This window comes from Loxodonta africana, chromosome 19 (assembly GCF_030014295.1).
Source record: "Loxodonta africana isolate mLoxAfr1 chromosome 19, mLoxAfr1.hap2, whole genome shotgun sequence".
Classification (NCBI taxonomy): domain Eukaryota; kingdom Metazoa; phylum Chordata; class Mammalia; order Proboscidea; family Elephantidae; genus Loxodonta; species Loxodonta africana.
In genome coordinates this window covers 73,889,673-73,915,687 of record NC_087360.1, presented here as the reverse complement: position 1 = coordinate 73,915,687, position 26,015 = coordinate 73,889,673, and the positions used below count along the sequence as shown (strand labels likewise).

The window sequence follows — 26,015 nt, the reverse complement described above, 5'->3', positions numbered from 1 at the left end:
CAGGAAACTCAAGCAGAGACATTTCCTTGGACCAGCTGCAATTTGGTACGTAGTCCTGCCTTCAAAATAGAGCTGATTTCCAGGGCTCTAGCATTATTTGTGGGTCTTAGTTTCATCTCCCTGCCTCACTCAGGCCACAGCCATGCCTCCTGGACCTGAATTCACTAGAGCTATTTTCTGTAAGGCCTATAATGGGGTCCACTGTTCATCCCTTCATCGCCCCAAGACCAATTCGTCCTGAGCTCCTGAGCTCCCTGCTCTGTGTTAGGTTCCCTGTTTTTTTTTTTTTTAACACTTTTGCCTTTCTTTTAAGGTAGGCTCTGTAGTCATTTTGGCCTTATCTATTCACCCAATGGAACCCTGGTGGAGTGGTGGTTAAGAGCTCAAGCTGCTAACCAAAATGTCAGCAGTTCGAATTTATCAGCCAATCTTTGGAAACCCTATGGGGCAGTTCTACTCTGTCTTGTAGAGTTGCTATGAGTAGGAATTGTCTGGACAGCAAAGGGTTTGGTTTTGGTTTCATTTAGCCAACAAATCTAAGTGCATATGGTTGGTGGTGAAAAGGGATGGATATAATCTCTGCCCATGATGTAGCCAGAATCAGAAGATCAGAAGTTTATTGGTCGTTTTCCAAATATTACAAAAAAAAAAAAAACTGTGCAATTTTCTGATTTGCCTTTTGGAGTATCAGCATTACTACTCTCTTCCTCACATTACATGATGAAGAATAACCTAAGTGAAAGTTGATAGATTCAAGAACATTCTTAATTAATATCTCCCTACAGGCTGGGGAAAAAAAAAATTTTTTTTTTTTTTTTTTTTTTACAGGCTGTTTTTTGTGAGGCTGTGCAGGGCATCCACCCAGTTCTGTTTTCCACCTTCCAGGAGCTCTGCTCATTTTTTCAGTTGACTATCAAAATCACTATTTGAAAGTAGTTGAGAATTTCTTCCACCATTAGTGTTCAGTTGAAAAGGCATTATCTCTAAGTGATTTTCTTTGCAATACACTGGCCAGAGAATTTTTTTTTTTTAATTTTGCCTTTGTTGTTTTGTTGTTGCTTCTGCCTTGTCTACATTGGCAGGTTTATCTCAAAGTTTTGAAAATCCTGACAGAAATTAACACTTAAGTGTGATGAATCTTATCAACTCTAGTTCTTCTGGGGGTATTTTTTGTAATATAATTGTAATAGTGATCTCGAGCTAGGTTTAAAGTACTTGTTTTTTTTTTTTGAACTTCACTGAATTTTTAACAATGGAATATCAACAAATTTTAGACTTTAAAAATACTCCTGTGTGTGAAAAATAGCTTTGATTTTATTATTATCGAATCCATCAGCCACTCCTTGGAAACCCTGTGGGGAAGTTCTACTCTGTCCTATAGGACTGCTATGAGTTAGAATCAACTGGGTGGCAAAGGGTTTGGTTTTGGTAGGTGGTTAGTAGAGGTAAAGAGCTTGAAGAAGCACCTACATTACAGGATAAAGTAAAATCAAGATTCAAAAGCAGGGGTAAAAAAGTGCAGAGTAGGGCAACAATTTCCGAAGCATCAGCCTAAGGCCAGAGAAGTTTAGTGAGTTACTTTTCTAAAGAAATCTAGCTCCCTAAAATATGTGCTTCCTTCTCAAAAATTAAGAGAATACATGCAATAAATATTTCTCTTTAAGATAGAATATAGTTACAAATAGCATGGTATTTATTAGCTTAAATATATTCTTCAAACCAGTACTTTTGTTAGACTAATATTCTCATCTTTAAAAAAGATTTTTTTCAAAGCAAATTTACTAATATTCTTCAGAATAAAAAAAAAAGTCCCATTGATCATAATTTAAAATGACACACTATTATTGACTTGGAGCCCTGATCGGTTAAGAGCTTGCCTGCGAACCAAAAGGTTGGTAGTTTGAATCCACCAGCTGCTCCTTGGAAAACCCTATGGGGCAGTTCCACTCTGTCCTATAGGTTCTCTAAGAGTCAGAATCGACTCAACGGCAATGGATTTGTTTGTTCATTTGTTTTCTAATTGACTTGGGATCAATGAATTTTAAACAGACTTTAAATATTGTCTGGGGAAACTTTCTATCTACTCACATAACTCTAGACTTATTTTATTTTTGTTGTATTCTCCAGAATCCACCCAGGAGTGAATTACAAACCTACCAAATTTGATTTAAAAATTTTCCTAAGTTTCACCTACTCTGGAGGATGCTGACCTGTCTCATCAAGTTTCTCCATTACGGCAATCCAAAGTGAATTTCTTACATGATATGTAGCATATTTTTTAAATCTAAAAATATACTCTACCCAACTTGTTAACAGCCATGATAGTTATTTCATCTATTCATCTAATCCCAGAGCAAAACCTTAATTTTATTTATTATACATATATAAAATAACTATTTTATAAAGCATCTCTACTTGGATTGGTCAAATAGAAAATTAAAAGCCTGGGAGGAAAAAAATGAAATATAGAGACCAAGTTATTTTTATGACTAAACATAAAACCTAAACTTGGTAAATGAAAAGACTAGGAAAAATGTAGTAACTACTCAAATATTAATATGAGACAGGAAAAAGCACACCAATTCCCTGAAGAACACAAATTTTTTCCTATTACTAAGTTCCTAAAAAAAGAAAGAAAAACCTCACATATGGAGAACAATGAGCAATATAGTGGAAAATATTCTCAACAAAAGTTTTATAGTCATTTAAGAAGAACTTGAATGGCTGATTACTGTTGGAACCCTCACTAAGAGCTTAGGCTTTGGATTGAAGTTCGCTTCAGTGCAAGAATTCCACCAGAGGACAAACTCATATTATCTCACTATGGGGTCTTTCTGCTGCCAGACTCTACCAAGTGCTAGAATGTAGACTTCTAAAGAAATGGGTCATTTTCCTCTTAAACTATGTTTCTTAAAAGAGGATCCCTGGTGGCACAATTATTTGAACCCACCAGCCCCTCCACTGAAGAAAGATGTGGCCGTTGACTTCCATAAAAACTATAGTCTTGGAAACCCTATGGAGAAGTTCTCCTTTGTCATACTGGGTCCCTATGGGTTGGAATCAATTTGCTGGCAACGGGTTTGGTTTTGGGGTTCTTAAAAGAATGTAATCTCTCTCAGGTGGAACACTGACAGGAAAATAGAGCCTCTGGGAAGGAACTAGGGCTAATATTCTGTACAGTGGATTAAGGACAGCTGCATTAGTTTTGTTGAGCAGATGGTAGGTAAGCATTTTATTATGAAAATTGAGGAACTTAACCTAATGGAAAACTTATTTAAAGATGTTAGCAAAAACTCTTGTCCTCAACAAAAACTTTTGATGGGAATGTTTACAAAATGAAAGGCGAATGAAAAAGGAAGCAACTTAAATGTTTCCACATTCTTCTTAGTTAAAATATATATATATATATATATGCATTATATACTATATATAATATATATATACATACTGTTTTTGGAGCCCTGATGGCACAGTGATTAAGAGCTTGGCTGCCAACCAAAAGGTCAACAGTTTGACTCCAGGAGGAGTTCCTTAGAAAACCTATGGGGCACTTCTACTCTGTTCTATAGGGTCAGTATGAGTCTGAATTGAATCAATGGTAAAGAGTATACTTATTGTTTTAACTTTTGTTCTTATGAATATGCATATGTATATTCATATGTATATGCATATATAAAACAGAAGAGGATAAAAGGTTATTTTTCCTTAATTCATTAACCACCTATATTACTAAATATATTAATGTGTGTTCAGTATTGTATCTCACGTGTAAACTTAAATTAATCTTACCTTATAATCCAGAACTGCTTGAAGACAACTTCCCATATGATATATTTTATACAGAGATAAATGACAGCTTTATTTTTACATGCGCTTTCGATGGCACTGGGTTCTGGGTTTGGTTTTGAAATATGCCTATTTTAAAAAAAAGTTTCGTGCAAAATAAATTATATAACTGTAGGCCTTAAAATTGTCAATGTATTAACCCAGATAGTTTTTTTTTTTTTACAGTTTTTTGACCTTAGAATTTTTCTAAATCATCCAACTCAAATGAAAAAAATACAAATTCAGTGAAACTTTCTTTGTTTGTTTGTTTTCCTGAATTACACATAATGTTTATTTCCTAATTTAAATGTTTTTCAGTCTCAAAGATACCAAAAATTCTGTAGTAGAAGTTTTATGTCACTATTCAACAATATGTAGGACAAAGTAGGTAGTTTTCCTGGGGTTCTTGATAAACTTGAGAACAATATATCTGGAATGTATATGTATATATACTTCGTTAAAGTGGGATCTGAGTTTTACTGCACTTGGTGTCTTAGCTGATGGCTTGATTAGTTTTGATGATACGAATTGCCTTGAGATAATCTTTAAACCTTATACCTCGAACCAAAACTTTTCCCATAAGTCCACTTTGAACCAAACAACAGTTACCTTACTTAGTAAAGTATGTCTGCCTTGAGATTTATGCTCTTTCAAAGTTTTATCTACGTGAGAGCAAGCTGACAACAGCATCGCAAATGGTCAGATGAGAAGCTTATGGGGCAGTGCCTACACCTTCGGTGGCAGAATAATTTGAAAAGAGATAGAATGCTTACAAAACTCAGAGAATGTGAACGATGTCAATCAATGCATAGGTAGAATTTGCTGAAATTGTATATCCTTTGCTGTGTATCTTTCACAAAAAATTAAAATAACATTATTGACATTGTTTTAAAAACTGGTGCAGGCTCTTGAAGGAGATGTGAATGGTGCTATGACTCAGAGAAAGGAGAGTCACAAGCTTGTCTGTGAAGAAGCCTTCATTATATGTTTAAATTACTATCCAAAGGTGGGGAACTAGATATTCAAATGAAGGAAGAAGAGGGATGGAGAGAGGGGAAAATGTTTGGAAAATTCCTATCACAAGAGCTCGATTGAACTAGAAGAATGTTAGCCCAATACTGGATGAGGTCACCAAGAAGTATGAGCCAGTAAACTCAGCAATCTCTTAGAATGGATGCAATTGTTCTCATACAAAATAAGTAAATAGGAAAAAAGAAAGTATTTGTGACATAAATTTTAAGGAAGTGTTATGGAAAAATCAGTCTGATAAGGTAGTCAAGTTCCTGGGCCACTGGGACAACTAGAAATTGGAATGCATTGCCAATGACAACTAGCCTCCTTCTTACCCCTTCCCTGGCCTCTTTAGTAGTCTTATTCTCCATCACTGCAAACTGTCTTCTCTACATGACTTAACCCTTTTCATTGCCAATGGCATAAACAGGGTAAAAAAAGAAAAAAAAAAACAAAACATTGCCATAGAGTCTATACCAACGGATAGTGACCCTATGGGACAGAGTAGAACTGCCCCATATGGTTTCGGAAGAACGCCTGGCGGCTTCCAACTGCCAACCTTTTGGCTAAGCAGCCAAAGGAAACTCTTAAAAACTATGCCACCAAGGTTTCCAAACAGGATATTAGCCACTTTTCATGCCTCTAAACCTCAGAAGTAAGGCATTATCCCTTCTAATGCATTTAGTGTCAAGGTGAGTCTCTTTTGTAATGTGTGAAGCTCAGCAGACCAGTTGGAGCCTCATTGTTGTGTAGGCTGAGCATTCAATTATTCCTGGATATGTTAGTTTTACAAACTTTTGCCTTTTTTTTTTTTCACTTTATTTCTGTGAGATAAGGCTTACAAGCATAATTATGGCTTTCCTGTGTGATAGGGAGCCCTGATGGGCTTGTTTTGGTTGTCTGTGTCATATTTAGAAAACTAGAGGTCCCCCATGTAACCCAATGGAAAAAAAACCGAAACCAAACCCACTGCCGTCGAGTCGATTCTGACTCATAGTAACCCTGTAGGACAGAGTAGAACTGCCCGATAGAGTTTCCAAGGAGCACCTGGTGGATTCGAACTGCGGACCTCTTGGTCAGCAGCCGTAGCACTTAACCACTATGCCACCAGGGTTTCCACCCAATGGAAAGGCACCTGCAATAAATTATTTCTGTAGTTCTCAAGGAAACCCTGGTGGCCTGGTAGTAAAGAGTTAGGCTGCTAACCAAAAGGTCAGTGGTTCTAATCCACTGGGCACTCCTTGGAAACGCTATGAGGCAGTTCTACTCTGTCCTAAAGGGTCACTATGAGTCGGAATCAACTGGACAGCAAGGGGTTTGGTCTTTTGGTTTGGTAGTTCCCATTGGGAACAGATAGATGGTGCCACAGAGCCTCACTGGCAGATTGTATTGCCAGCTCATATTTCTCAAAATCCATATTACCAATCAAAAATTTTAATACACTCAATTTGTAAGCCTGCATTCCAATTCTGAAAACATATGCCTTAAAAAGGGAGAAAAATATAGTAACAAAAGGGTTAAATTATGCTAACAGCTCCCAGTTTTACATCCAAAAGGAGATTGTTTAATTGGTGGTTGTTTTCCTAATTTTGAGTTCAAGCTATACTAGGAAAAGCATCTCATTGACTTGGCCTGACTTTAGTTATTGACTCTTGCTTGAATCACCTGTGATCAGCTTGGAAAAACCAAGCAATAAAATGACAGTTTCTGTGGGAACCATATTGTTGAGAAGTGGTTGGAGGAAAGGAGAGAAGACAGTTCCCACAAGAAGAACATCGTGACAAGGTGATGTCTGTCTTTGGCTTTTGATAAACAAAAATACTTAGGATACTATTTGCTGCTCAATAAAGTAAAAGGGCAAAAAATAGAGAAAAAACTCACATTACATGTTTCCCAAACAATTGGTTTCTAGTATCTATAACAACACTTACATTAAAGATGTGGTGCTAGACTACACATTATAGAAAAAAAAAAATCTTCAAAATATAAGGATGGACGTCTACATATGGATGTCTACAATATCCTTCAAGGAAACTTACAGGCTCTTTCAAGAGTCAAATGAGAGATGGCCCATTACATTTTGCATAAAGGCTCTCCTTGATGGTGGTGAAAGGATCTTTAGGCTTTAAAGCCCTAAGAGAGTTCTTTAGTCTAAGAGTCAAAATGTTACAGCTTTATAAACTTAATATAGACAGTACATGCCAAATAGTCATGGAAATGGTCAAGTTTTGTGAACCATAAAGCAACCCAAAGTCAGAATAGTTTTATCAAAAGCCCTGCTGCCAAGTCCCACAGAGAGAATCAGCTTGTTCATCTGTGTCTGCTTGGGGTTTCTGTCCTTTCTGTAGTGACATTCGCCTAATATTCCCTCAGTTCCAGCCCAGTAGGATAGTTTTAAGATGAATAATCTTACCTACTCTTGCTGTCCAACTCACCTCTTCTAAATAAATACACACACCACACATATGCACATACACACACATATACAAGCAATACTTTTTTTTTTTAGTGTGATGAGGGTTTCCAAAGCAGTTCATATGAAGAATGTGAAATGGTGACATTTTATTTCCAGAAAACGTATCTTTGGTATTACTTTAAAATTGTTTGGAACGGTATAAATATCCATACCATGTTCCGGAGCATTTGTTTTCAGAGAACCGTTTATAATTTTTCTGAACAAGAGTTTTGTCTTAACAGAACTTTCTTTTTCAGAATATATTGAGCCAATAGAGAAGTATGTGCTGGCAAATGAAGTCAGCATAAAGGAAAAAATTAAAGGAAAAAAAAATAAAGACAAAAATATTACAAAAAAAGAAGGGCTCCAAAGTCACTCAGAAGTAATAATGAAAAATATTAGGACAGCCCGATGTGATTACATAAAGACCCCCGGGAGTGCAGTGGTTAAAGCGGTCGGCTGCTAACCAAAATGTTGGTGGTTCCGACCCAGGCGCTCTGTGGGAGAAAGGTGTGGCAGTCTGCTCCTGTAAGGACTGCAGCCTTGGAAACCCTTATGGAGCAGTTGTGCTCTGTCCTATGGTGTCTGTCCTATAGGTCGACTTGATAGCGGTGGGTTTGGTTGGTTGGTTGGTTGGTTGGTTGATGTGGTTATGTAATAAATGTACTTTCCTTTGAATATGCCTGTATTAGACTGGATTGTCAGCTAGACTAAGGGTGAGAGGACTTGGACCTCTGGCAAGTAGCTTACTAAAACTAGCTGGATAAAACTCAACCTCTTTTTTCTTGCCTTAAATGAGGGGGAAATGTATCTATTTCATAGGGTTTTTGTGATATATCATCGGCTCAGTATCCACTGATGTATCAGCTAAGACACAACGCGTAGTACCACAATTAGGGTGGACGCTAAAGATGTCCTCTTGTGTGCCTGGAAGAAATTCTTAGACAAAGCCTTACCTGGAGGCAGTACCTTAAAAGATGACCTTACCTTAAGGTCTTATTCTCCATTTATAGGTCCAGATAAGTGATTTTGTTCAAGACAAGAGGAACTCAGTCTTTTAGGGACTAATTCATGCTTATAGTAACAGACAAATATCATATGTAAAAAACAGAGCTGTAGGCACTCTCTCCCTTTCCTACTTCTTGACAATAAGAAGTTACATCCATGAGGTAGACCAGAATTCCAGGAGAGTTAACCATATTCTCCCCAGTACTTAACTGTATCTGGGAAGCCAAAATACAGATAGAATTTAGCATTGAGCACTATGCATAGTAAAGGGACCTTAGTGGTACAATGTTTAAGTGCTCGGTTGCTAACTGAAAGATTAGCAGTTCAAACCCATCCAATGTCTCCAAAGGAGAAAAGATCAAGTGATCTGATCCCGTAAAGATTACAGCCTAGAAAGCCCTATGAGGCAGTTGTGCTTTGTCCTATAGGGTCGCTATGAGTCGGAATCGGCTTAAGGGTACATAATAAAAAGACTACACATAGTAGAGGTGCAGCAGTAATTCAGTGATGGAAGTCCCCCCTTCCATGTGGGAGATCTGGGTTCATCCCTGGCCAATGTACTTCATGTACAGGCACCACCCATCTGTCAGGGGAGGCCTGCAGGTTACTGTGATGCTGAACAGGTTTCAGTGAAGTTCCAGGTTAAAATAGACTGGGAGAAAGGCGTGGTGATCTCCTTCTGAAAATCAGTCAGTGAAAATCCTATGGATCACAATGGTCAGATCTCAACTGATCATAGAGATGGTGCAGGACCCGAGAGCGTTTCACTCCATGATGCATGAGGTCCCCATGAGCTGGAGGTCCAACTCGAAGGCAGCTACCAAGACCACCACTAAGCATAGCAGGCTTTCAATAAATATTTGTGAGGTATGATGGCTTTTAACTCTTTAATCACTTCATTTGAGCCTCTATGCTAACCAGTACACCTCCTTTATAATAGCTCTTCCTTCAGAGTTTATGAAATATAAGTGATTGTATTAGTATTTCCACGGTATCCAAATGGGCGTTATTCCACTTGCTTAAAAAATTGAGTGAGACGGTTGGCAAGGTAAATGTGTTTCTTTACTCCAGGTTTCTCAGGGTGTTAATAAGCTAGTATAGGGCAATATATTATGCAGCGGTTTCCTAAATTTCTGTGATCACTGAACAGTTTTTTCACTGGATTTATTATAACTCAGGTTTCCTAGTAAGCACATTTGGAAAAGACAGGCATGCTAATGGGGACAATTTAGACTTTATACCCTTGTTAAGAACCAGGTGCTGCCGAGTCAGTTTCAGCTCCAGGCAACCCTGTGTGTGTCAGAGTAGAGCCGTGCTCCGTAGCGTTTTCTTAGCTATGATTTTTTTGGGAGCAGGTCTCCAGGGCTTCCTTCTGAAGTGCCTACAGAGGGGTTTGAACTGCCAACCTCTTAGTTAGTAGCCAATTACTTAATCACCTGTACCACATGGATGTTCCTTTACCACTCATTTACACGTGACAATGTTTTGGGCGTGTAGCATTTGTTCCTTCATTACTTACTGTTTTCCTGAAGTCAAAAGTCTCAGATTCTTTGTGGTTCTCTCCATTTCTCACCAAGAAATAGGACTTGATTTTTTTAGCATGCCTTTTTTTCTTTTTCTACAGTATTCTTCCATAGTAAGTCTCCAGTCCTGTTCTTAGGGTGTAATCTGAACTTCACATTAAGGCAGCACGTCATTGCTTCCTGCACATTTAAAGTCTCATTATGGAGAACTGTATTTACTACTATTCACATGCAATTAGTATTATGAGTTGAAATCCACTCCATGGCAATGAGTTTGGAGCCACGCTGATATATATATATATATTTTTTTTTCCTGATGATGATTCCAAGAGATTTCATGTGGGAAAACATTATTTTTTTCTCCGAAATAGTAAACATAAAATTATCATGTATTTTGGATTTTTTCACTAGACCGAATAGTTACGATACATTCTCTGTTATTTTACATAGCCTCTTTTTAAATATACATTTTTTTTATTTGTACGCTTCATCAGTAACTTGAAATTTTCTAATTTTGCCATTTATGTGTCAAAGCACAGGGTATTTTTGCCTGGTCCTTTATTTCTGATCTCCTTGGATTTATTGAAGGGATCCATTTTTACTCTGTGTGCCTCAGGATTGGAATTCTCTCTGCCTTGTCAGATTAATATATTGAAATGTTTTGGTTTCATTTGTTTCTGCATATTTTCATTCCGCATGGTTATATTACTGAGCAGTTATAAGTGTTCTATGAGGCTAGTGAAAGGTGGATGGTTAGAATGAGGAGGACATATTTGTGAGGGAATTGCATTGTAAGAACGGGAAAAATTGGAAAACAAATTGAATTTATTATGCTTTTTACAAATCATTAACATGGTTTAAAGAACTCCAATACAAATAAGGCAAAACGTACAATATTTATTTAATATGTTAATATATTTAAAACATTATCTCTCATAAGTCTGACACTCATATATATAAATTATAAAAATTCTGAACAGCTATTAGCTGAGAACAAAGGTGAGCAGTTATGTTGCCCGTGATAGAAGTTATATTATTAACAATGATTGCTAGAGATGTTTCTTTACTAGTTGAATTAGAGGTCAGCATCACTAGGACTATCAATTGTTCCCACTGAAGAGTTTATTTTCAAATAATAGGCAGGAATAAGGAAGGCCAATTAAAATGAAAATATGTTACAGGCTCACAGCAAACAGTACAGTAAAATCGTACTTATAAAGCGTGCTGTCAACTTATGTTTTGTTTGTTCTCTCTTTTATGCTTGGAAGAAAAAAACAGCTCATTATGAAGTATAAATAACATCAGCCTAAACCTGGTAGAGAAAAGAAAATGCTTACATGTTTTAACGAGAACCTTCTCTTCTTTAAAACCTTGGTGGCGTAGTGGTTAAGAGCTACAGCTGCTAACCAAAAGGTCAGCAGTTTGAAGCCACCAGGCACTCCTTGCAAACTCCATGGGGCAGTTCTACTCTGTCCTATAGGGTTGCTATGTGTTGGAATCGACACATCAGCAATGGGTTTTTGCTTTGGTCTCTTCTTTAAGAGTTGAAAATTAAACATGCTTATTTTATTCATTTATCATACATTAAAGAACGCATTGCAAAAGGAAGTGTAAGTGTGATTTCATAATTGTGTTTAAAATTTTAATACTTACATTTTACCCTGTGTTTTTGTTTTGCTTTATTAAAAATATTTAATCCCCAAGGTCTCATTAATAACCACCATGCTAGTCTCCAATTTTTCTTTAAATTCTCTCTTTAAGGTCATTTTCTCCTGCAAATTGAAATGTACAGAGAATAATATTATTAAATTATCAAAGTCATAAAAACACTTTTATTCATTCTCCTAACGAATTCCTTTGAAACATGTAATGCTGATGGCCATTTGAAACAAATTTATTATTGGTTCTAACCTAACTAGAAAAAAAAATATGTCTCAAATCTGTATTTGACTCTAATGTACCTGCTGCATCCCTTCAACTTTCTTTAAAAAGTGATTGAGTAATTAATCATACAACATATATTCTATATTATTTAATGATCACATCCAATGAAAAATGATAATTCTATGCTCTTTACTCTGACGATCATATTTGTCTTTTAGGGAGTATTTTAAATCAACTTTCTATGCATAGTCTCAAAGTGTTTTTACATTGGCTTTAAGATGAGGATGGCTTTTGTGATGGAGCTTGGTTCTATTGCCCTGAGATATTCTAACATTAGCTGTTTCCATAGCAACTCCCTGTGAAGCATTTCAGGATACTCCCTACGGGCAGTCATTTGAGAATACACATGGGCAGACCCTGTGTGAAATTTAGTTATGAAAATCCTTCTGAGAAAAAAATTAATTTTTAAAGCCCTGTGTCTACTTTAAGGAGCCCTGGTGGCTCAATAGTTAAGCGCTCAGCTGCTAACAAAAAGGTTGGCAGTTCAAATCCACCAGCCATTCCTTGGAAATCCTATGGGGCAGTTCTACTCTGTCCTATAGGGTTGCTATGAGTCAAAATAGACTTGACAGCAACGGGTTTGGTTTTGATTTGGTTTGGTCAATTTATATATCCAAATATTCTTGCATTTTTTAATGCCAGGGAATTAAGCCTCTGCCAACATTGCTTGGGGGAGTTCTTTAGCCCTTCTCATATTTGGATCACCTTTAAGGTCTGAAAATATGAAGTCCCAATTTCTGACCAAAGAACCCTCTTAACGTTTCCCATATTATTTACTCCTATTGGACTTAATTATTTATTTGTCATTAGTTGCTGTTCTTTGACCCTGTCCTGGTTTTCCAGTTTGATACTGTAGTTATAACTCTCTATTCAATTAGGAAAATAACGGTCAGCGTTTGAGGGGCATCATTTCTTACTACTTGAAAACACTGCATCCTTATGCCTGTCTGCCAGACCTGCCCAGAAAATCCTCAGTTTTGAGTCTGTCTTGGGGTTAATTCTGCCAGTTTATGTTCTGAGGTGAGTATAATGTTGCAAAACTACATCTGGTGGCATGATAATTAAGACTTTGGCTGCTAACCAAAAAAGGTTGGCAGTTTGAATCCACCAGCTGCTTCTTGGAAACCCTATGGAGCAGTTCCACTCTGTCCTACAGGTCCTATGAGTCAGAATCTACTCCACGGCAATGGTTCGGTTTGGTTTTAACTGGCTCTAAATTTAATACCTAAACCAGAGAACCATGGCAGAGAAACGAGGATGTGTGTATGGTCCCTCTAACAAAATAGGCATGTTTGCTTATCAGAAGTCTTCAGTGTTGCTTGAAAATTCTCATTTTTACTTACTTAGCTTTAGTTGTTTCTTTACTACACATGATCTGATACCAACTTAAAGCTTCTTTGCTTGCCTCAAGGAGCTAATTCCTGTACCCTATCTCAATTTTAATTCAACCCATATCCATTGCTTTCTCCTTTCCTGAGAAGACTGAGACCTCTAAGTTAAACTTCCTGAATTTCCTCTCTTCACCAGGTCAAAATGTCTCACTGTCTTCATGGTCAGTTTGTTCTTCTCTAGTTTAAAAAATAAACAAAAGTCCTTCAATTCTTACACAAAATCTTTTTCATTATTGCTTTCTCCAGAATTTTTTTCATCAGTTATCTTATTGGTAATATTATCATATTTTAGTAACTCGCTGGCTTTCTTTTGAGGTAAGGCAGCGGATGGGTAGAAGGTGAGGTCATCACATTCTTTTCACCTTCCTTTTACACTGATCATAGCTGCCATGCGTGTTTGCAGTAGCCCGTCCTATGACACAGACCCAGTTATTATCCAAAGTTTCTCCTTGGTTTTATATACATCTTTCCACAGTGGACTTGTTACAATACAATAAATTCAAGTGCACCTTAAGTAATTGCCATATCCCTCCCATTTTCTATGAGTATGGTATATATCTGAATTTTGCAATGACATAAACTCAGGTTTACCATTAAGCCCATTTGGGAAAGACAGGCATTCTAATAGCAAAACTTTAGGCTTTGTACCCTTGTTAAAAACCAGTTGCTGGTTTTAAAAATCACTACATTTCCTTATTTATGATAATTGTGGATATATAAGGACAGTGAAACCTTGGATAATCTTAAATGCCTTCCTTTCAGTATCTCTAGATAAAATTTGGAAGCCCTGGTGGCGTAGCGGTTAAGTACTACAGCTGCTAACCAAAATGGTTGGTGGTTTAAATCCACCAGGCTCTCCTTGAATACTCTGTGGGGCAGCTCTACTCTGTTCTGTAGGGTCGCTATGAGTTGGAATCGACTCGACTGCAATGGGTTGGTTGGTTGGTTAGATAAAATTTAGTTCTGTTGTACATAGGGTCGCTATGAGTGGGAACCCACTCAATGGCACCTAACAACAACAACAAGATACAATTAGCCATCGAATCTATATGTTGTTCTCCCACCCTACGCATCACACTTTATTATTATTATTATTACTGATATGCTGCTCAAAGCTTAACTGCCATCATTTTAAATCAGTGAGCTATTCAAGAATTTTTATGCCTCTTCTCTTGGAGGTTGAATTAAGTACAGACTCCTTCACTTTGAGTTAATAACTCTCCTTTCTCTGACTCCAAACTATATTCCCAGTTATTCCAATATAGGAAACCCACGCTTCAGCCAGATTAAATGGCATGGCACTTCCTAAAGGTTACCATTGTATTCTTTTTGTTCCACCTTCCACGAACCTCCCCTATCGAAACACCACTTGTATTATTAAGGCTTTTAGTATATGCCATCTCTACCATGATAAATGGTCTACTCTCTTACCAGATGTGAAATCTTCTTTAATTCACAGTAACACTCTTATTACTTTTTATTTATTTTATTTTGCCTCGTAAACTTTATTTGTGCACTTCCTGTAACGTTCTCCTAGATTGTCCTTTTTTTTTTTTTTTTAATGGATAGGAGATATGTCTTATTCATGATTTGAATACTAGAGCTCCATGTTTACTTATACCAGTCAATCGTTAATAATTCACTGAATTTTTTGTACAAATGGAACTTTGAATATTGTAGGCATATTTATAAACTATAAGGTAAAAATGTTACTAGATCTCTCTGCAACAAAGTTATTTCTCATACCCAGGTAGCAAGTATCATTAACCCTAAACAATACTGACTAATGCATGAAGAAATTAAGGAATTTATTCATCAGTAAATCCTGGTCTCTGATAGAGCTGGAGGGAGTCACCAGGTCCTTTATAACTCCTTTTTTCCTGTTCATTTTAAACAGAGCCCTCTGGATGCATGCAAACTGCTGTAATCATTCATTCAGTAGATTCAATCCCTTATTTGCCTTATATCACCAATGATTTCAGCTCACTGTTTTCTCACCTTAGGCCTAAGTAAATTATGGGCAGATATTCATCCTCTAATTAACCTAAAAGTGAATTATATTTCATTGCTTGTAGGATGGTATGGGAAATCTGAGAGTCACCAAGAAGGGAATCCGACTTGAAGGTATATCTGAGTTTCTACTTCCATTGTATGTGAAAGAAATTCATTCCCGAAAGGTATGTGACCCTGGCTTTGGCTTCCTGTAAAAGATAATTCAGAGGTTCTGTTTCAAACCCTGGTGGCGTAGTGGTTAAGTGCTATGGCTGCTAACCAAAAGGTTGGCAGTTCAAATCCACCAGCCGCTCCTTTGAAACTCTATGGGACAGTTCTACTCTGTCCTATAGGGTTGCTATGAGTCGGAATCGACTCGACCACAACGGGTTTGGTTTTGGTTTTTGGTTTGGGTTTTAGCTTGAAATAGGAGACTAGAATCCCCCTTTCTCTTGAATATGTATTTAGTTCCCTTACGCTAAAGATCTATTTGAAAAAACCAAAACAGTGAAACAATTGAAAAACTAGTGAAAAGGGTTAGCCTCAAACAGACAAGAGAACTATTTGGAATTAAACCGCAGAGTTTTTTTCTTTTTTTGGTTGTCTGTAAGTGTTGTCCCTCCTATTTTCACTGATAGTTGAAAATACACAGAATAATTCTGAAAGGGGCATTTGATGCACCTTAAGTAATTTTTGCAAGATGCATTGAGCTAAATAAACGATTTTCATTCAGCATGTTATACATCTGGTCAGGTTTCATGGGCATACGTTATCTAAACCAGATGCCAAAGAGTTTTAATGTAGAAATTCAATTTCTGTCTGGCTATATTTTATTCAAAGTGAGCCAGAATATTTATCTTTTCAGATGTGTGTATGCATGTGCTCTGTGTGTTTTTGCATTTAACAGAATGTTAAAAGTTAAGACATCACAGCTTAGGAACGCTATACCGGTTGCCGTTCATTTTAGCTTAAGTGTGTTACTTCTTCAGATGTAGTAACTATTCCTCGGTACTTCAGGATCTTACTACTGGCTTTCAGATCCATGAACTATCCTCCTGGGATATGTCTGTATGTACAGAAATTAATTTATCGAGACAGAAATAATGAAAAGCTCATTATTGTCTAAAATACAAAAAAATTCAGCTTTATTTCAGACTAAAATAAAGCTTCTAGTGTTGTCAATACATTAGCAAATGTTTGCGTAGTAGGCCAAAATTTGAATAATTTGCTTCAAAATGATTTTTTTTTCACCTGAAGTATAAAAATGAAAACAAAACAGAGGACTGTTCTTAAAGCTTTTCATTGGAATAATTGTACTAATCTTAAATTTTATTTGTTAATATTTGAAATGGCAGAGCCTTTTTAATATACTTTGTTGGCTGCTACTCTGGGCCCTGAGTATTTTATATGGAGACTGCTTTACTTGTTGGGTTTTGATTAGACAGGTAACCCAACAGACACATGCTTGATCATCTGGCTTTGTTACCTAATAAAACTTAAGAAAGGATTACACTTAAAATAAATGGTTTGTCCGGTGGGTTTTTTTTTTTTTTTTAATGAAATCTGACAAAAATAGCATGCCTACACATATTTGTGTCTCTCCTGTTATTGGGGGTCACCACCACCCCCCATTATTTACTGAGCTCTTCCTTTGTTTCACACTGTGAAACAATTTAACATTTGAAGAAATAAAAACTGATACATAGAAATCAGAAAATTGTTTAACACCAGAAAAGGTCAGACTAGATCATAAGCAGGAAACTCTTTGAAAATGCATCATATTGATAAATTCAGGGGCAGCATGTTCAGAGTCATTTAGACCAATTTGCAGTGGCCATTTGGGAACATAACTTAAAGAAGGATTGAGAAGTCCTGTGCCAGCAGGCAGATCAAGAATGTCTCTTCCCAGCTAGGTCATTTTTGGGGAATGTAAAAATAGGTGTGAGCTAGTATCCTCCTGGGAAACTGAAATTGTATATTTTCTCCATCTACAGACCAAGCAAGAGTCCACTGATTTTAAAATATTAAAGTGTAACCTGGTGGCAGGTGGGCAGCCTAACATTTAACCCTGGCAAAGTTTACTTCAAGTTCACAAGCATTTCCAAGATCTACTGTATTGATTGGGATCGATAGTCCACCTTTCACATCCCCAGTCCTGTTACTTGTCCTTTTCACATCTGCTGTCAGTATTGTTTGCCTCCCTGGATGTAGGAAGCCCAATAGAACACAGGCAGGTGGGAACGTGTTCCATTTGCAGTCAGACAGGAAGTGTGGCTTGAGAAAAGAAAGAGAGGAAGGCTCATTTACTCCTTGGGAAATTTCTCCACACGCACTACAAAAATAGATATTTGAAATAAAAGATGTATATATAATTTTTTTAGCAGTTCCCACATTAGGATTCTCTGGCGTGTGAATGTGTGCAGTTGTTTATTCTCTGCCATAAAGTCTGTCTACTGTTTCAAAATGCCAGCCACACTTCCCTCGAGCCTCAGTTTACTCATCCATAAAGTGAATTTGACAGAAACTGGTCAAAATCCTTCGTAAGTTTAAGAGAGAATACAAAAACTTTAGTAAAATCAATATCAGTGAAAATAAAATTTTGTATGTTTAAAATAATGTAGTTATGCATTTCAATCTTCCCGCACATTTTCATCTATTCAAATGTTTTTCTCACAATAAAATTCCAAAGTCGCTACAGTTCCCAGCGAAGGGAAGCTACATTCAATTCAAAGGTATTCACGAACATTCAATTAAGCTGAGAAAAATATGACTGTTTACAAACAATCTTTTATTTATTTACTTTCTGTTTGGAAGCCAGTGGGTTCCCATCTTTGTATTTAGCTAGTATTCTACACTGAAATAAATAATACTCTTATTTAAAGTAATTTTCTCATTATGTAGGTATTTAAAACTACACATGGGGAGGTAACACAGAGATATCTATTGGGCAAAAAATGCTCATGGCCATACAAGTCTAGTCACCTAACTAAAATGACCTGAGTACACAATGGGCTGGGTATACCTGACAAGCTGAGCAAAGCACTGTTGACTCTCCTGCAGGAGATGGCGGGGTACAAAAAGATAATGTGTTTGGCTGGAAACTGAAAGTGTTTCAGCTGCCCAGCTACACCTCCTGAAAAGGTCTGGTGATCAAGATCAGCTATTGATAACCCGGTGGAGTACAGTTCTACTCTGACACACACGGAATCCCTGTGAGCTGGAATCCACTGAACCCCAACTGGTTATCCCCTCCTTCAAGGATTCTGTATAACCAGATGAGGCAGTTGCCGAAATTGTCTAAGTAAAAATGGCTTTAGATTATTATCATGGTTTAAATTCAAGTAGGTATTCGAAAGGAACATAGCAATATTCAAGGTGAATTTACTCAGCATTGCGTATTTGATACATGAGAGTTGCTGAAATGAACTAAATGAGTGAAAAACAATTATGCTGTTGTGTCGTGCAGACTAATGAACGTAACTGATTTTTCCCTAAAAATATTTGTACTAAAATATGCAATAGATGTAAACGGACTCAGTATAAAGGTATTTAAAACCAAAACCCATTGCCATTGAGTTGATTTTGACTCAGCAACCCTATAGGACAAAGTAGAACTGCCCCATAGGGTTTCCAAGGCCATAAATTTTTATAGAAGCAGACTGCTACATCTTTCTCCTGCAGAGCAGCTGGTGGGTTTGAGTGGCTGACGTTTCAATTAGCAGTTAAGTGCTTAACCATTGCGTCACAAGGGCTGCTAACGGAATGGACTCAACAGCCATGAGTTTGGTTTTCGCATTATTATTCACACCCACTTAACTCTATTCTTCATGCTTTTTGAAAGATTTTTTTTTTTCTTCCCTGAATGGTCCATCAAAACAGTACATAGAAAAAAATTATTCTATCCTGGAAATATTTTAGAATTCAAACATCTTTTAAAATTAACATTGTCTTCATGGCATAATTAATCACTTAACATTTGTTAAGTTAAATAGATAGTTTTCATCAGAAAGGAGTAATACTAAGGATGTGGGATTTGGGATGACCTTACCTAAACGATAGCTTATTCTGAAACAATCTCTAAGGCACATGGTTGACTTGAGGACAAAGTCTATGAAGTATCAGGAAATTAGGACATATGCTATCCAGGCCTCTTTTTTCTTTTTAATATAATTGGAGTATGTTTTCAAGTTTCCGTGAGTTCAGGGTACTAATGTAGTTAAATTACTTACATTTAACTGATTTTTACCTCAAGGTACACCAGCAGTTCTCCAGAACATCTTCAAGTATCACTCAACTTCATCTGAGCCTAGTTAACTAGGCTTGTTTCTCTCTGCCTCTTTTCCCCCTTTGTCTAGGGACCATTAGTTAAGGTCATTACTGCCACCTATCACAGTGCCCAACACAGATTATTATTGTGCCGGGGCAACTACTAGATAATTACAATTCCAATAACTGCACAGCAAAGCAAAGGGGCCTTGAGTTCTTAGGACTCATGTGTTAGCAGAAGTGTTTGTAAGCCTTCACCCCTCCTCTTCTTCAGTTATTTCATTGGCTTCAAAGCTGTGATACTAACTCAATTCTTGTTTACTAGCAGTTGTTCAGCTCCTATTCTCAATATTCAGAAAAACACCCTGTTAACAACTGGTGAAAATCATCCTAGATAAATAATTATACATCTGTACATATAAAAGGATAAATAAGAAGACATATACCCAGTATTTATAATTAATGCATTATACATATTTTAATAGAAAGAAAAAAAATCCAAGATAAAATTGAAGGAATTGCTAAATTTAAGTATTTCTTCACCACATGAATGTTTCAAATTTTTTTCTATATGATTAAGAAAAAGGAAAGATTATGATTACCATTAAGAAGCTGGATGTATTAGCTTCATGTTTTAATTTCAGACAGTGTTTATTAACTTCATTAACTGCCTACAGTGCAATTTGAGGAGAATAGCTCCTTTCCAATCTGTCTTCTCCCCTCTCCATTTTCAGTTTTTTTGATAATTACATACTTTTAATTTGGTCAGACTTCATAATATTTACATTCCATTCTGCAAATTTAATTGTCTCAATACTTTGGTCTTAATTCTCCATATAGATGGTTGAAGTACTCATCACCAATTGTATTTATCGTGGATTCTCCATTCTGAGTGCATTTTTCAAAATCGTTCTTCTGTTACTTGTATTTCATTTTTAATCAATTGTTGTTGTGATTTTTAATCCTCTAAATACTTCATGCTTAAGAGCCTGCCTATTGCCTTTATACTTTTCTGAGAATAATACTGATTATTTACCCATTCTTTCCTCAGAGCTACAAACTTATTGCTTTATTAAATTCTAGCACTGAATATTGTCATAAATGGTCTAAAGGCAGTATGGTATTTCTCTCCTGTTAATGACATGAATGTTTTCCTTGGGTTCCTGATATGTTTTTTGCCAGTTCACTTTGTTCTTCATGTCAGGAAAATTTTCTCTATTTGAATACTCAGTATCGTTCAGTTCCATTTGCTGAGTTCTTTATGTCGGAGAAAGCAGTAATTCTTATGTTGGATCATCTTTGTTCTCCACCACTATCATAATTTATCTATTTTAAATTCCATGGTTTCCCCCTGAGTTGAGGTGACTCTCACTATTTTTCATTAGTTTATTTCCATAACATTCCTCTTTCAGCTTTATGGATTTTGCTGTTTCTAATTAATCTATTTTATATATAATGGTGTGTTTTGACTCTCATACTTTTCCTTATGGCTATAATCTCCTGTTACTATCTCAGCTTTAGTTTTATAAAAAACTGTATTATTTTTAAATTCTAAAACTTAAAGCACTTGCCTTACCTAGTCTCTGATCAGTTACAACTTGAGGAAGAGGTAGTACTGTCTAGCTACTTTTTTGTTTACTGGAGAGATTGATGGTGAGAAGGGAAAGACTGGCTGTAACTGTTTTCTCTTGTCTGGGATGCTGTTAAATGGTGGCACAGTGATTACGAGCTTGATTGCAATGGAATCCACCAGCCACTCCTTGGAAACCCTATGGAGCAGTTCTACTCTGTCTTACAGGGTCACTATGAGTCAGAATTGACTTGATGGTGAGGGGCTTGGTTTTCTTTTTTTATCACCTGGTATGAACTATTTTAAACTTTTGGAACTGAGAGCTCTTTTTGCCTTTGTAGAATTCTTCCGGTGGTATATATTTATATATTATTTTATCCTTTCTAATTTTTTTTTTCCCAGTACTATCTACTTACCACTCTCTTTTCCTTTATCCAAGTTAGTTTATTTGAATTAGACTTCCTAGGAATATGCTAACATTCCTTCTTTCTTTCTGGGTATGTAGGTGAAAGTGAAGTAAGGAGCCTTGCTCTGTGCTTCAATGAAATATTCTCTTTTCTTGGCCTCCACTTTTTTAGGTTTATACGATAAGTTCGTATTATGATATTTTTGGTTGCTCTAAGAAAAATTTTATTTTTATGAGAAATATTTTTGTATTAATTTGTTAGCTAGTGAGAAAGAGGTGTTTGAAATTTTATTTATTCTACTTTCATGTATGATATTAGGTAGGATTCTTTCATCTGTCCATTCTCTCTTTTTCTTTTCTTTTTTTCTTTCTTTCTTTCAAGTTAATAGCTAGTAGTCCTAATGTCATTATTGAAATAGTCCATTTTTTCCCTCACCAATTTATGATATAACCTTTCTCATACATATGCTATATTCTCAAATACACATAGGCTTATTTCTGAGCATCTATTCTGTACTCTTGATATAAAAAAAAAAAGATGTACTCGCTTTAAAAAAACAAACTATTGCTTTAAGGAATGTTCTTGAAACTGGTAGAGCTAGATTTTTGCTATTCTCTTTTTCAAAAGCTTTTGCCTATTGTGCATTTTCTCTTTCAAATGAACTTAATAATCAGCTGTCAAGTTTCATAAAGATTTCTGTTGGGAACTTAATTACAGTTACAATTCATCTGTGGGGAATTGACATCTTTGTAGTATTTCATCTTCCTACCCAGGAACACGGCTCCTCTCTCCATTTTTACAAGATCTCCTTTCTGCTGTTCAAGAACATTTCTTAAGATGTTTTTTCATATAATACCCAAAACCAAACCCATTGTCATCAAGTCGATTCCGACTCACAGAGACCCTACAGAACAGGATAGAGCTGCCCCATAGGGAGTCCCAGGAATGGCTGGTGGTTTCATACTGCTGAGCTTTCGGTTAGCAGCTGAGCTCTTAACCGCTGCATCACCAGAGCTCCTTTTTCATATATAAGTATTACAAATTTCTTTTTAATTGTTTTATGGTTCTTACTGCTTATGTGGATGAGTTTTCCATTAATTTTTTTTAATTGGCTTTTGTGGTTATATAGTAAATTTTTTTTTTCTTTTTAGTGTTCTGAATATAATCTGGCCATTCTCTTAAACTGTTATCATTTCTATTATATTTCAAATTATTTTCTTGGCTCTTCAGACAGATAATGATTTTTAATAAAAGTAACTGATGTTCAACATATATTAGAACTCTGAAGTCCAATGCCTAGTTTGAAATCCTGGCTCCTCCACTTAACAGTTGTGACTTCTGACCTTATTTAACCCTCTGTTCCTTAGTTTTAGCATCTGCAAGATGAAGTAAATAATAGCCCCAATGGTTCAGCTGCTAACAAAAATGTCAGCAGTTCAAACCCACCCAGTAGCTTCATGTGAGAAAGACGTATCAATCTGCTTCTGTAAAGATTACAGCCAAGAAAACCTATGGGGGCAGTTCTACTCTGTCATAGAAGGTGCCTATGAATTGGAATCAACTCAACAACATTCCTAGGAACTATGGTGTTATGGTTATTGTTGCAAGAGATAAAATGCTTAACAAGTATCAAATCCAAGAAATAGTGTTACTTATTATTTTTTTATTAAAAGCCAGACATTGTAAGAAATGTTTTCACATTTTAGCTCATTTTATCCTTACCAAGTGGTGGGTATTATTATCAAGGACAGTATATTTAGAGGGTAGATTTTAAGGTTTTGCTGACAGATTGGCTATGGGATGTGAGAGAAAGAATCTAAGATGACACCAAGATGTTTTTGTCTGAGCAGCTGCCATTAATCAATGTGGGGAAGAATTGGAGGTGGGAGAAGATTAAGGGCAGAGTTAATTTTGTCTCTTAGATGAGCTCAGATTTCACGTTAGGACATATGAGTCTTGGTTTATGTTGGAGGTGCAGGTCAGGGAGAAAAACCTGGGAGTCATCAGTATACATATATGCAATTCAAATTCATGAGATTAGACAAGAATACCAAAACAGGGAATGTAGAGAGAAAAGAAAAGGGGTCTGCTGACAGAATCCTAGGCACTTCAATGTTGTAGAGTTTGGGCAGAAGTCAATGAGCCAACAAGAGACTAAGAAAGGCAAGTAAAGTGGGAGGAAAGCCAAAAGAATAAGGCATCCTGGAAGCAGAGTGAAGGAAGAGCTTCCACGTGAACAAATGTTTCAAATTTTGCTGATTGATCAACAAGAAGATTGAAAATTCTTCCTTCTGTCATTAGCTTGATTATATTTTACTCAATAATATTTTTCATGTTTTTGACATCTATCAAGATGAGTTTTATCATTTTTATTATGTAATTCCATGAAAAGATATCTAAATGGTGAGCCATTCTGTTGTCACTGGTACAAATCTTCCCAGTTCATGACAGAGCAATGTTTTAATATACTGATGAATTCAGCTTACTAATATTTTTGGTTGGATCTTGGCATATATTCAGTTTTATTGTGTGTGTGTATGTGTATATGTGTATATATATGTATATATACACACACTCAGTTTTGGTTCAATATTTTACCTGCCTTGCAGAATTCATTGAGAGGCTCTAATCTTTTTCCTATGTACTAAACCAATTTGAATAAAATAGTATTATGTGTTCTGAAATGTATGGTATAAATTTTCTAGTCATTGTGACTTTCTGAGGCAAAATCTTTAATTTTAATTATTTTTTCTATGTGGGTTGGTCTCTAATATTCTATTTAAATATGAGTCACTTTTATTAATTTGTATTTTCTTCTAAAAGTGTACATTTTTAAAGATTTATTTTCTTTAATCCCTAATGTTGCTGCTATGTGTTTTTCCTTACTCATCATTTAAACATTGTGGTCTATGTGTTGTCTCATTATTTTTAACTTAGAACATGTTTTGATTTTCCTTGATTAAATATTTTATCAATTTTTATTTTATCTTTTAAAATTCCTTTCAGTACTTTTTTTTTCAATTTACTGAGTGCCCTTCTCCTGACTTATTGAATTGAATACTTGATTAATTAATTTCAATATTTTCTGTTTCTAATAAATGCTTTCAGAGTCATGAGGTTTATATTAATTTGGCCACACTTCATGTGTCTGGTTATCAACTTTCAAAGTTTTTTATTTCTAAATAGTTTCTGATTTCTATTTTGGTTTTCTTCTCATTCCAGAGTTGTTCTAAAATGAGTTTCATACTGAAAATTTGGCACGGATACATTTTGCTTTCATTGTTTTTTTTCTCCTTTCTACCTGGTATCAGAACACAGTCTTCATTAACCACATAACATCCTTCACAGCTTTTAAGTATGTTTGTTTGCCATTTGGCTATAGCAGTGTACTACACAAATAACTATAAACTCTATGGGACCCAGCAGCATGCCTGTTTTAGTTCCCCAAAGTGTTACCCAACAGCTAGCTTGTAGTAGGCATTCAGGAACTGATATTTGTTGCTTTTAATGATTTCTTCTACGTATTATAATGTATTAACCTTTAATTTGAAAGTATTGAATTTAATTTTCTTAACAACCTGTGAAGTGAGCCACATAGATCATTTTATTCACACTTTACAGGTGAGTCACGTAGGCTCAGGAACTTGAAGTGGCTTGTGGCATCTCCAAAGTCTCATGACATAGGAGAGACAGAGCTCAGGGCTCCAGTTAGTGCTCCTTCCTCTAGGTCCTTCTTCTTTGTAGAAATGCTTCTATAACATTCTCTCCATAAACTGATTAAACCAAAAAAAAAAAAAAAAACACCCATTGCAGTCAAGTTGATTATGACTTATATTGACCATATAGGACAGAGTAGAACTGCCCCACAGAGTTTCCAAGGAGCACCTGGTAGATTCAAACTGCTGACCTTTTGGTTACAAAAGTAGTTCTTAACCACTATGCCACCAGCATTTCCACAAACTGATTAGCTATTCTAATTGATGCGTAGTAAACATTTATACTCTTTCTGACAGCATTAGAAAGGACTATCATTTTTGTAGTTTTGATGAACTTTGGTCTCCTCTGCTATATTTACCAAACATCTACAAATAACTCATCTAAGCCTCTTTATATGGGTTATGTATATACACTGCTGGTTAAGAGATGTCAGTGGTGAACATAGAAAGGGTACCACTTATTTGTACAACTACTTGCTTTTTTAATGTTAGTAAAGACAGAGTTCAGTAAAATCCAAAAAAAAAGAAAGAAAAAAAACGAGGAAAATATGTAAATACAAACATATTAATTTTAGTATTCAATTTTTTGGTGATTCACAGATGCCCTTGAACCAACCCATGTGCCCTCTGAGGTAACCACTGAAACTGTCACGTAACGACTGGCTGAAATCTAACAATCCTTAGCTTTAAACTCTGCACTTTACAAAGCATTTTAAAGCATATTACCTGACTAGTCCATGCTGCCACACATGGGGAGATGTTGTCCTCATCTGCCCATGTTAACTCAGCTGCCCCAGTTCATGCAGTCAGAAAGCCTTCTGTCTTAGATATCTAGTGCTGCTATAATAGAAATACCACCAGTGGATGGATTAACAAAGAAAAATTTATTCTCTCACAGTTTAGGAGG

The 26,015-nt window shown here is 36.1% G+C and overlaps 1 protein-coding gene across 3 annotated transcripts in view; it reads left to right on the top strand.

Moving 5' to 3' along the window:
• Positions 1-26,015, top strand: part of SGCZ (sarcoglycan zeta) — a 354,876-nt gene that overhangs the window by 170,265 nt on the left and 158,596 nt on the right. For 2 of the 3 annotated variants that reach the window (XM_064272870.1, XM_064272868.1), the window contains exon 2: positions 15,233-15,334. The exons of the other annotated variant lie outside the window; for it this stretch is intronic. In XM_064272870.1, the coding sequence (XP_064128940.1) occupies positions 15,233-15,334 (102 nt within the window). The remainder of the gene's footprint in view (positions 1-15,232; positions 15,335-26,015) is intronic. 3 annotated transcript variants of the gene reach the window in all.